Genomic DNA, 12,960 nt, shown 5'->3' with positions numbered 1-12,960 from the left:
TTGATTGTGGTGCTGAATGGAGGGTGGGCGGGGGTCATTTTAAAAACCAAAACTCTGCATGTTTCTCTCCTTGTATGGGTACTGCTGCTCGCGATCGCAAATGTAATAACTGTATTCCTTGCGTTACTGAATTCAGAATCAACCAGAGAACTGAATATGTGCTCCTCTGTATGTCCGATTAGAAAAGTATTCTCCTTTTAGCTTTGAATCAATTACCACCGCTGAAAATCTGGTAAAAACTGTTTAACATTGAGAAAGTTAAACTGAGCCATGAATCTTCGACTCTCCTTTCAAGCAACTCAGTGGACAGCAGTGCGCACTCGGGATTTTATGTTTAATTAGCATAAAAGATCTGCTGGAGAGCAGCAGGACTGTGCGTCACAGCCATTGGCGAAGGTGGGAGGGGGAAGGGGGATACCTATGGGAGCCAACAAACTGCAGTGTGTACTCCTTCCTCCGCCGACAAAAACCATCTTGCCTGATGCGAAATGATGACTTAGCTCACAGCGTTACAGGTGACCGGAGACAGCTGGGAGTGTCTGGGTGCCGGAGGGGCGCAGCACACGGACCTAAAACAGCCAGAGCACTGATGGAGCCGGCACTGTGAGGAGTGGGTGAATCCCCAATCTGGGAGTGCTGCCCGGGGCAAGCGCGTCACCTGAATGACGGGATATGAGACAATGAAGCAACTAGGGACGGCGGGGATAAAACGAGTGCAAGTCACGCAAGTGGAAACGCGTGTGCGATGACGAACAGCGCAAGCGACAGAGAAGAGGTAAAGCAGAGAAAAGTTACTTAGTTAATTGGAGTGTCGGAAAAGAAAACACCATTTTTAAAAGAACATACACACATGTGCCAAGTGTGCGTAATTCTGTGAAAAGCAAACTGAGGAAGCAGAATTTCTTTTTCAAAAGTCAAGACTTGAGTCAGAAAAGGATAAAATCATGGAGCCGGAGGTGACCACAGAGGGCCAGGGCGCTAATATGGCACAGTCTGCCGCCTCCAAATTGTCCCAGATGGGTGAAAGAACTAAACAACTGGGAAATGTAATCCAAGACCCAGAACGACAGAAACGGATTATTCTAGTAATAGTCTGCATAGCACTTTTATTAGACAACATGCTGTACATGGTAATTGTGCCAATTATACCCGATTACCTTGAAGAGCTACAGAATGCAGCGGATCAAAGCCAAGCTGTTGCAACCAACTCCACTAATAGCACCCACAAGATCACCAAGGGGAACTTCGATCTGCAGATAGGCGTTCTTTTTGCCTCTAAGGCCATCCTGCAGCTCCTGGTCAACCCGCTAAGCGGCACGTTTATAGACAGGGTCGGGTATGATATCCCGCTCTTCATCGGACTAAATGTCATGTTTCTCTCCACTGTTATTTTTGCCTTTGCTGAAAACTACGCGACTCTCTTCCTGGCGCGCAGCATGCAAGGCCTAGGCTCTGCTTTCGCCGACACATCCGGGATCGCTCTGATCGCAGACAGGTACACAGAGGAGGCAGAAAGGAGCAAAGCGCTGGGCATTGCCTTGGCTTTCATCTCTTTTGGGAGTCTTGTGGCGCCCCCGTTTGGAGGGGTCCTCTATGAATTCGCAGGGAAGTCGGTGCCCTTCGTGATTCTGGCCTGCATCTGTCTCATTGATGGCATATTATGTCTGACTGTGCTGAAGCCCTTCTCTAATCGTGAGAGAGAAAACATGCCAGTTGGTACCCCCATATACAAACTCATGATTGATCCTTACATAGCTGTTGTGGCCGGTGCTCTGATCATTTGTAACATCCCCCTCGCTTTCCTCGAGCCCACTATAGCCAACTGGATGGAGGACACCATGCATTCCAGCCAGTGGGAGATCGGCATGACATGGTTCCCTGCATTCTTTCCTCATGTCCTAGGTGTGTATCTCACTGTGAAATTAGCAGCCAAGTACCCCCATCTGCAGTGGTTTTACGGGGCTATAGGTATGGTATTTATAGGCGCAAGCTCGTGCACAGTGCCAGCCTGTAAAAACTTTGGACAGCTGATGATTCCGCTGTGTGGCATCTGCTTTGGAATCGCCTTCGTGGACACGGCACTTCTACCAACTTTGGGTTTCTTAGTGGATGTGCGCCACGTGTCAGTGTATGGCAGTGTGTACGCGATTGCAGACATCTCCTACTGCGTGGCGTATGCCCTGGGGCCCGTGGTGGCCGGACAGATAGTGCACGACCTGGGCTTCGTTCAGCTCAACTTGGGCATGGGGCTCGCCAACGTACTTTACGCACCGGCGCTGCTCCTGCTGAAGAACGTGACACAAATGAAGCCTTCTTTCTCCGAGCGAAACATGCTCCTAGAAGACGGTCCAACGGGACTGTATGATACGATTAAGATGGAGCAACGGGAGAAAAAGAGAAAGGGTTTGTGTACAACGATCGACGAGAATGGCATTGAGACCTTTGCTCGGCGCTCTTATTCAGAGGAGGAATCCTCTGGGGGAGAGTATGCGTAAAAGACATTTAGCTGGGTGTTAAACTATCCAAGTGCCAATGTAGAGTTGTCTGTATCATGTCCAATTCAATCAATTCCATAACACTATTATGATTGTGTAACAATATCAATTATTTACCGCTTCTGGTGACAAGTTCTCTGGGTTTTGTCAAATCGAGTAGGTTAAAGCTTTAGCAGAAAGGTGCTCGCTTGCGTTTCTTTATTTAAAGGTGAGATTCCTGTGAAAGATTTTGCTGAGATAAATGTATATTCATTAAGAGTATTTATCATTGTATCGGAAACTGACTCATATCGTGTTCAGGGATTGTGCAAATGTGTTTGAACAAAAGAAGAAATGTAATGCGTCTTTCACTGTAATCTGTATTGTATGTCACACGGCATTTGAGAAAGGTGGGGGAAAAAGTGAAATCTGCTTTTGCGTTTTATTAATTTTTTTTCTGGAATGCATAGGAATGTATAGCCTCACTGTATGATGATCCGCGACTGTACATAAATGTATATTCATGTACATAATTAAATCAACATCATGCGAATGATATTGTTTATTGAAATGGTTTATTTAGGGTACAAATTGTAATTTTTATTCTGCAATATTATTTTCCTCTATAAATGGAGATAATATATACTTAGAAAGTTATCGCAACTGAAGAATGATATTTAAATGTGTTGTTAAAACACGAAAGTGTCTCATTTAAAGATTCTGACATGTTTTGCCCGTGGAAACAAATTGGTTTGAAAAAGAAAATCTGAAATTAAAGTTTTTAAGGCCAACATATTTGTGGTGCTCTGATCCTTGACCGTGAATTTCAAATAAAGAGAAGCATTTGATTTTACAGTGAAAGTGTAACTGAAAATTTCTGGGGAAAATGTCATTGGTTCAAAATATTAATAATTTCAGAGGGTTTTATGGTTTATATGAATAATAGGGTCCATTGAAGCATCTTGTTGGTCACACAAATATCTGCTCATAACGTTAAATGGCATCCTCTGAATCGGTCAGGTGCAGTCAGGTGAAAGGAGTCGTGCGCCTAAACTGTTCTGCGTGTAGTGTTTGTAAATTCTGAAAGCCAAAGGGGGAAAAATCCACGAAAAAATGCGTCCTAATTGTTTTCCTGCAAAGTGCTTCAGCATCTGAGGAGCTCAGATGGCGTCTAAATAAGGTGGGGTGAGCATGTGAAGTGCCAAATAAACTTCCCGGCGAATAGCAGGACTTCTGGGAGGAGCCTGGCTGTCAGGAGGCTGAAGTACCCTCTTTTAGCATCTCTCCTGAGCCAGCCAGGGAGTTGTGCTCATGCCATGTAGGGGATTGAAAGATGCTTAAAATGAAGGATCGAAGCAGTGACATTTTAAAGAAATTCTGTTATAAACGGATTCAAGTAAAGATGGACCAACTAAAACTACCTTCTTGAGCTCCAGGAAGAGAGGGTGTTTTTTCCCTCGCTGGTGAGTAAAAAATTCAGTTGCACTCTTTTTTTTTGTTGTTCTTGTTAGTTTCGCCTTAGTACTGGGAACATGTTTTCATCAAATGTGCAGTTTTGTAAGGCAATTTTCTCTCACTTCATGCATGTTATAATCTCGAGGAAAGTGCGCATTTGTGTATTTCTGGCAGACAGAAACAGTCTGATCTTGTATTTTTATCAACTTTCTGCGTGCATCATAATATTTTTCATCTGAGTGAGAATTAAACTCGATTGGTTTCCGATTGTCACTGTGACTGACATTTATATTAATAAGTGTCGACTTTAAATAATGACTGTAGATTTTGTTTGTGGACAGAGAGTTCCTCTTCTGACTCCACCTGCTTGATTGCCCTTCTACACCGCCAACATGCCAGTTTTCGACCGAGACGCCTCCGAAGATTCAGGGGGCCGAGATGTAATTACATCTTCCATCTGCCTTATAAGTACACCGTATATGTTTTTCTCTATTCTGCAACAGATAAATTTACATTTTACGATTAAAGGTTGCAAAATCAAATAAGGTCTAACAACATTTCAGGACACAAAAGTGGCTTTCAAAGGATTACGCTGGGATTCATGGGCAATTTAATTGGAATGTGGTATTCTTACAAAAACTTAGAAATGACAGAAATTTAGAGATTAAATATTTAAGGAATCTTATCGATTCCTTAAATATTTGCTTAATAGCATGCGCAATCCTTGCATGGGGAGACTTACGTCATGTTTAGTCAAGAATTTGGAAAAAGGAAAACTGGTGATGAGAAGTGAAAGCTTTTCATGTTCTCCAGGCTCTGCCAAAGCTGCCGGTGCCCAACCTGAAAGACACACTGGACAGGTACCTGAGGTGCATGAAGCACCTGCTCACAGAAGAACAGTTCAACAAGACGCAAAACATAGTGACGCAGTTTGGAGCCCCTGGAGGAGTGGGGGAGCTACTACAGAGCAAACTCACGGAGAGGAGCGAAAACGTGGCAAACTGGGTAAATAAAAATTAAAAACATAATTTTAATGTTACAAGACGTTAATTAATAAATGAAATATATGTATTTAAGAAACAAAACTCTGTGTTTTGGATGCTTATACGTTTAAAAATGTTAAAGTTTTAAACCAAATCTTGAAGACATTACTGACGTCGATAAACCTTTTAGAAAGGTTGTGAAGCATGATTCTGTTTTATCTGCTTTTAATGGTCCAGTCCCCTTTTTTTTTTTTTTTTACCTTCAATACTGTTTGGTTTTTGCTTTTTGTTTTTCCACCATAGGTTTATGACTACTGGCTGAATGATATGTACCTGAACAACAGACTTGCTCTACCTGTCAACTCAAGTCCTGCAATGGTCTTCCCACAGCAGAACTTCATGGCTCCTATTGACTCTTTAAGGTATGCACACCTGAGACGAGTGAACCAGGAAAAAAATCTCATCGTTTGATACAATGGGACAGACGAAGCCTCTGCAATCCACTAGTAGACAGAATCCTTTCTTCACTGGTGTAGAAACAGTCTCTGAAAGAAAAAAAATATCTAATTGCTCGTGTTACAAGTTGTCGGTGATTTTGGTTATTCCAGCACAAAGACTGACAAATAATAGTGAACTGTGAGAATTGCTTTTCTACCAGATTTCATTGATTATACAAATTTGAACACTTCCCTCTTGGCTGGACACTTTCAGAAAGGGTCATTACTCAGAATGCATCGAGGTCCGAAAACTGTGGTTTGGTTAACATGGTATTGATCTGTTACCGGTTCCTTAACCACATGATTTACATGAAGCATTTATGTTGTTAGGTGTAATGAAGCTACACAATTAATCAAGAAAAAAAAAGTGTGGTGGCAAAAGAGTGACCAAGTACAATGTGTGTGTTTTGTGAAGCATTAAAACTGAGCAAAGATATTCTTTCTAGATTTGCTGCACACTTAATATCTGGAGTTTTGGAGTACAAGACTCACCTTGATGAGTGAGTTAACATTTAATTCAAATTGTCATAAAAGAATATTCTTCACTTTCAGTTCTTGTGTAGAGAAAAAGCCTGAAAAAGTTGTGTATGTCTGCGTGTAGCCGTGACCTGCCTGTGGACTATGCCCGGGGCCAGCTGGCAGGAACGCGTCTGTGTATGGAGCAGTATTATCGTCTCTTCACCTCCTACCGTCTGCCAGGACCTGAGAGGGACACTCTCGTAGCACAGGAGAGTAGCGTGATGCCAGAACCTGAACATATCATCGTGGCGTGCAAAAACCAGGTCAGACTTGGAGAAAACAGACCCAGGGCAAGAGCCATTTCTTAGTTCCCCACCATATTACATGGTCTTCATCCGACGAGAGATTGGTTAGCATGTAACACAGCACATTCCAGATGTCTCATAGATATGCATTACAATTTTGTTCTTTATGTTGGAATGCAAACTTGGCACACAATCTGGGCATAACCCCTTAATGCCCAGTGTTTCAGATTTGATACATGAAGCTTTTTGTGAGTTTTCAGTGTGATCTTCTTTCCCCTTAAAAAACCTAAATAAATTGTGAAATACATTTTTAATCTTTTTTTTAATGTAAATAAAACATCATATGTGGGCAAATAAATTTAATCAATTTTTTTAAACAAATTTGTCAGCTGGTTTAATAAATTCTCAATTTTCAAAAAAATTGAATTTCTGGTAATTGTTTCACGGTTCACAACTTCAAGGGTTGAGGGAAACCAAATCTGTTGGCTTTTATCAGGGAGGTGAGACCTACGAAGATCAAGCATTATATTGCAGAATTTATTTAGAAGCCCAACACAGAAGAAATGTCATCATGTTCTGAATGAAAACAGAACAGATCGCTTCACAATAGGGGTGACACAGTGGTGCAGTGGTTAGCATTGTCACCTCACAGTAAGACTGTTACTAGTTTGAACCTACTGTAGTAAGAAGAAATTCCTTTTGATGTAACTAGGTCGGGCTTTTCTGTGTGAAGTCTGCCTGTTCTCCTCATGTCTGTGCAGATTTCCTCCCACAGCCCACAAACAGACTTGTTAGGTTTGGTTGTTCTAAATTGGCTTTCTGTGATGGAAACTTGATGTTTACTTGAATTAAGATCATCACATCCAACTAGATTTAATAAAGAGTGTAAATAAACTAAGACTTTATTATCAGTTGAGCTAATTCAAACAGCAATTAGAAAAGAAAGAAAGAAAACTGATTTTATATTATGTGACCCACTATTTGTTACACTTGCACAGTTTTTCTGTGGCTTTAAACTGCTTCTGTGAGAGTCATACCATCTGTGCAGGTACTCCTTGTTCTTCTTGTTCTTTGTGGCTCTGGCTAAGTTTGGGGCTCAATGCTGCTAAAAGAATCACTTGGATGTTATTTCACAATGGCAGGAAATTCTGAAACAATGCTTATGTCCACATCATTAGGAAAGTTAGTCAGTACCAAAGATTCCTAAAACTTTGTGGCTAATCTGAACCTTTTGTCCAGTTCTTTGTGCTGGATGTGATGATCAACTTCCGGCAACTGAATCAAAGAGATTTGCTGACTCAGCTGGAGAAGATTGTCAAGATGGCTGACAACAAAGAAGAGCAGCTCCCTCCTATAGGGCTTCTCACTTCAGATGGACGGACAGAGTGGGCTGAGTCTCGTAGTGTACTAATGAGAGGTACATTTCAAAAGGGATTTTATGTGGACTGCCAATAAAAACTCTCTTTTATATGAGGTGCCTCTCAGATGGACTTTTGTTTTCCTGTAGAGTCTACCAACAGGGACTCGCTGGACATGATTGAGCGTTGTCTGTGTCTCGTCTGTCTGGACGACGCAAGTGGACCTGAACTTAGTGACACCAAACGAGCCATGTTGATGCTGCATGGAGGTGGATTGACAAAGAATGGAGGCAACCGCTGGTATGATAAGCCAATGCAGGTAAGTGAACACATTTATCAACAAAAAAGGTTAAATTAATGTTTGTTTTATTAACTTTTTGTACATTCTGTGTGGAGACCAAAATTCTGAGTGATATTTGTTATTAAGGGAAAGAAAACTCTGAAGAAAACGTGGGAACTGTCTAAAATAACAAAACCCATGTAATGATACTGAAAGATAAGATACGATAAGATATCTGATGTCCAAAGTGAACAATATTTTTGGAGATAATTTATTTCAGGAGCAGGACCACACCTCTATGCACGCCCCTTTCAGTTCTCTGTCAGCCCAGCAACCACCACCAGTCCCCACTGAGGCCCCAAACCACAGCCTCAACTCATGATCAAAGCCATCTGCCATTATCTAATAGAAACACTGTCAAACCTTAATGAGGAAGTTTTTTTGCCTTCTTAATGAGGAAAATTAAATGAACAAATTCATGTTGATTTCTCAAAGCATTAAAGGATATAACTAACCAGTTCCATGGCCAATTAAGGAAATGCAAACTAAAAGTGGACGTTCCACTGGATTTAAAGCCGTCATCTCACAAAATGGCAAAAGAATTTAGTTTACTCAGGATTTCTTCACTTTAGGGGGTAATGTATGGATGTAAGAACATGTATTTGGAGCGAACAGTGCAGAGGTGCAGCAATCAAAAATTAATATTATTAAACATTTCAGTCCAACTCAAGAAAACAACCCCTGAAAACAACCTTTCTGTAACAGTTTATTGTAGGAGCTGATGGCTGCTGTGGAGTCGTGTGTGAACACTCTGCATTTGAAGGAATTGTCCTTGTGCAGTGCACAGAGTATCTCCTCAAATGCATGTGAGAAATGACACACATCTGATTTTGGAAGTGTGCAGTATATATGAGTTACATGTTTTAAAATAAGACTATTATAAATAAATGCTCCATTTATTTCTACTCATAAGGATTGGGAGTCCATCAAAGCTGGTCAGAGCTGCAAGTGTGAGCGAGCTGCCCGCGCCACGCAGACTCCGCTGGAAATGCACTCCTGAAATTCACAAGCTCATCACATCTGCTGCTGATAAACTCCAGAGGTTTGGTTTTCTTTAGTTCCTTGTCATTTGAAGAGATTAATTAATATGAGAAGCACATGATTTAAATAAAATGTATTCTTATTTTGTCAGAATGGTAAAGAATCTGGATATAAATGTCCACAAGTTCCATGATTACGGGAAAGGGTTTATCAAGAAGCAGAAGATGAGTCCAGATGCCTACATCCAGCTTGCTCTTCAGTTAGGCTTCTACAGGTAAAAAAAATTAAAAAAAAATAGTCATCTTACAGAACTGATTAAACTTACCTACATTTTGTTCTCCCTGTACATGACTGCAGGTGTCATGGCAGACCGGTGTCCACCTATGAGAGTGCTTCTCTACGTCGTTTTCAGCAAGGCAGAGTAGACAACATTCGCTCAGCAACACCTGAAGCCTTTGCCTTTGTCAAAGCAATGACTGAAGGGAAAAACAGCACAAGTGTAGGTTGTTTTTATGCAGAAACTAAAGTCATACTGTGACTCAAATAAAAGCTGCTACAGGTTTAAATTAATTTTGAGTGGCTTAATCAGTTTGAGTTTTTTTTTTTTTGGGGGGGGGGGGGGGGGTTCAGTAATGCTATTCTGTTTTCTATTGGATTTTGTCTTGATGTATTGAAGCATGAAAATCTACTTACTGTAAATTAATGACCTTAAAGACTAAGCACTGACTGTCAGTTGTTTACTTCTCCAGGACACAGAAAAGATGGAACTGTTGAAAGGAGCCATAACTGCACAGACCAATTATACACGTCTGGTAATTATTCTCATCTTCCAGATTTCTATGACAGAGACTCACATTAAATAAATGCAGTAACATACTTTCTATTTTTCAGGCTATTACAGGGATGGCAATAGACAATCACCTACTAGGGCTGCGTGAAATTGCACATGAAATGAAGATGGGGAAGCTCGAAATGTTCAAAGACGAAGCCTATCTCATCAGTAATCAGTTCATTCTCTCTACAAGTCAGGTATGTGCATGTAATTTTGGAATAAAATGATTCATATTTTAAAATTCAGTTCAATTCAGTTATATTTATACGGTGCCAATTCACAACAACAGCCACCCTCAAGGCACTTCATACTGTAATATAAAAAAAAAAAAAAAACCATGACATGATCCTCTGTGAGCATGCACTTGGTGACAGTGGGAAGGAAAAACTCCCTTTTAACAGGAAGAAACTAAAAGAAAGTGGGACAGCCATCTACCCTGACCTTTGATCTGTATTAATACATCGTAACACTGCAGTTACTACAATGGTTATGCCCTTCTGTTTATTCTTTATAAAATTTCTATATTGTAACACAAAAATGGTAACTGGTTGTTTGAACTAAAACTACAGTTTAGGGTTTCCTTGTAATGAATGAGGAAAAACATAATAACACAAATCAGTCTCACTACCTACCTAAACCTTTCCTAGAAAAGTATTTCATCACACCAGTAAAGCTTCTAGTAGTTTAGGACTGAAGCATTTACTCTTCCCTCAGGTTCCCACTACTGTTGAAATGTTCTGCTGCTATGGGCCCGTGGTTCCAAACGGATACGGCGCGTGCTACAACCCTCAGTCAGACCATATTATCTTCTCCGTGTCCAGTTTCCATGAGAGCCAACAGACATGTTCAGCAGAATTTGTAAAGTGCTTGGCGCAGGGACTTCGGGACGTAAGGGATCTGTGCAATAAATGCAACGCTGACTGCGCTGCCACAGAGGAAAGAAAGGGCCAGACACAGAAGGCACACACACAGACCGAAACAAAGTGGGAGGAAAAATCCCCCCAGAGACCATCTGATTTGACTAAAAACAAGCAAACAGTCCCACAGGTTCTGGTGAAGACAACAGACCAGAGTAGCGTGGAGGCCCAAACTCAGACGCTACCACATGGAGAGGCACAGCCTCTGAGCAAAATTAGTAAATCATAGGAAACTGTCAGTGCCTGTGGTAATAGTGGTGATGTGATATTAAATGTGTTTTTCTGTGCTGCAATAATGTATTAGTAAGTCAATTTTAAAATATACACTGTACAAGCTGTGATACAAAATGTCATGTACATATTTATTGTTGTAGAAGATGCTTTTTCCAGGAATTGAAATGTGGCTACTACAGGATACATGTAGCTGAGAGTTAGTGAGTTAGTGCCACACGAATGGGTAAACCTGACATGAATCAGCCAAAGAAAGAAGTTTATTTATTGCTGACCAACAGGCCTTAGAGTAAGGTTAGTGGGAAATATTGAAAAAAAGGAAAACGAGAGATGCAAACACTGGAGGTTCATTCGTATTATCACATCTCTGCATCATCTTTGCCGTCAGTCAGTTTGACAAAGCAAAAGCAGGCTGTGAGTTATGCCAAACGGCTGATTGTCTCACAGTGTCAACCTGCAAATTGCATGCTGCTATCTAATGATTTTCTGAAGACCAGAAAACAGCAATCTTCTCCTTGTGTTGTCTTCATAAATTCTTGTGTCTGTTGTACCAGTACCATGTGCCAATACATCTGCTCAAAAAACAAAGTATCCTTTTATAAAATCCTCTTCATACTGTTCTGTACTCCTTATACTGGGACTCACACTGTGCTTGTGTACATAATCCAATGTAGCCGTCCAAGATTTTATAAGGATACTTTATAGTTAGCCTAAAGAATGTTAAGTTGAACCAAATGTGTAAAGTTTTGAGCAGAATATTTCAATTAAAAATTAAGTTATTTATTTTTGTATCATATACAAATATATATATATATATATATATATATATATAATGTTATAGAGAAGTACTCTGAAAAGTAAATATATAAAGGTTACTAACCAAAGGTGTTCACTGTATTGATGACTGTCAAAGTACTGTAATTAAAAGGCGCTGCTAATGAATAAAAGGAACAATTTAAAATGGTATCTTGCTATTAAGAGTTGAAGCATATTTCATGTTTAGTTATTTTTTTTAACCTCATATGTTTTATTATCACATGCACTACACTGCACGACAAGTTTCTCACATGAAAATGGCAATCATTTTGACCGTAAACAATGATCAACATACAGTCTGGTCCATAATTCACTGAACAAGATACATTTTTGCAGTTTTGCCTCAAACAATCAAGACGTGATTGAAGTGCAGAGTTTCAGCTTTAGTTCAAAGGGGTTTCATAAAGATTTGAAATAACTGTTTAGGAATTACACACATTTTCATACATAGTCACCCATTTCCAGAGACTTCAAATTAATTGGACAATGGTTTGTTTAGCTGATTCCAAGTGTTAAACATGCATCGAGTAGCTTTACACTGGAATTCACAATTCAAGTTCCAACGGGGTGTCAATATAAGTGAAAGAGTCCATCATCAGGCTAAAAAACAAGAAAAAAACAATTGGAGATACTTGAAAAGCTTTAGGATTGACCAAATCAACAATCTGATACAGTCTTTAAAAAAAGGAATGCACTGGCCAACAACACAAAAAGGCCTGAAATACCAGAAGCAATAACAGAATTGCATTTCATTGGTTAAAAGAAAAAAACCCAACAACTTCACAACATCTAACAAAGTTAAGAACATTTTCAAGGAGGTAATCATTATCAAAGTCTGCAATAAAGAGATGCCTTCACAAACATAAAGGGTTTGCAGCTAGCAGCAAACCACTAATAGTTCAAATGATGACTTCAAATGATCTCCATCCAAGTGCTGAAACAGTCTTGATATTTTGTCATTTTGTCTAATCCCCTTTGAGACCTTGAAAATGGGACTGTGCATAAAAGTATCTGTTATTCCAAAGTAGCTAATACAATATTTTTGTCTCTAATTTAAAAGCAAAAAGTCTGCAATTACATTACATATTGATTGTATTGATAGCGTGATGTAAATTTACTGTTGTGGTGTGCACAGGCAGAATTTGAAAAACTCTTTGTCCAATAAATATTGGACATAACTGTAACCATAAATGTCCGCTGTTAGACCCAAAACTCAATCCTCTGATTTAATAAATCACATTTGTATAGCAGATTTTTTTTTTTTTTACAGCAAATTTTACAGCAATGTTCCTTTTGGAATCATAACCTCTTT

At 39.9% G+C, this 12,960-nt stretch overlaps 2 protein-coding genes across 2 annotated transcripts; both read left to right on the top strand.

Moving 5' to 3' along the window:
• The first annotated feature begins 436 nt into the window (after window positions 1–436).
• On the top strand, window positions 437–3,283 carry slc18a3a (solute carrier family 18 member 3a). Its single transcript, XM_040001789.1, has one exon. The coding sequence runs from the start codon at window positions 945–947 to the stop codon at window positions 2,493–2,495; it is 1,551 nt and encodes a 516-aa protein (XP_039857723.1). The 5' UTR covers window positions 437–944; the 3' UTR covers window positions 2,496–3,283.
• A 233-nt stretch (window positions 3,284–3,516) lies between these two features.
• On the top strand, window positions 3,517–11,580 carry chata (choline O-acetyltransferase a). Its single transcript, XM_040001788.1, has 15 exons — window positions 3,517–3,937; window positions 4,271–4,369; window positions 4,743–4,934; window positions 5,216–5,334; window positions 5,856–5,909; window positions 6,011–6,191; window positions 7,413–7,590; window positions 7,681–7,850; window positions 8,577–8,677; window positions 8,785–8,913; window positions 9,004–9,126; window positions 9,210–9,351; window positions 9,602–9,664; window positions 9,744–9,881; window positions 10,399–11,580. The coding sequence occupies exons 2-15, from the start codon at window positions 4,322–4,324 to the stop codon at window positions 10,828–10,830; spliced, it is 2,070 nt and encodes a 689-aa protein (XP_039857722.1). The 5' UTR covers window positions 3,517–3,937; window positions 4,271–4,321; the 3' UTR covers window positions 10,831–11,580.
• Window positions 11,581–12,960: the final 1,380 nt, after the last annotated feature.

Source organism: Simochromis diagramma, unplaced genomic scaffold (assembly GCF_900408965.1).
Source record: "Simochromis diagramma unplaced genomic scaffold, fSimDia1.1 OVJJ01000421.1, whole genome shotgun sequence".
Taxonomy (NCBI): Eukaryota; Metazoa; Chordata; class Actinopteri; order Cichliformes; family Cichlidae; genus Simochromis; species Simochromis diagramma.
Note: the sequence above shows the minus strand (reverse complement) of the source record. Positions and strands in the feature narration are given on the sequence as shown.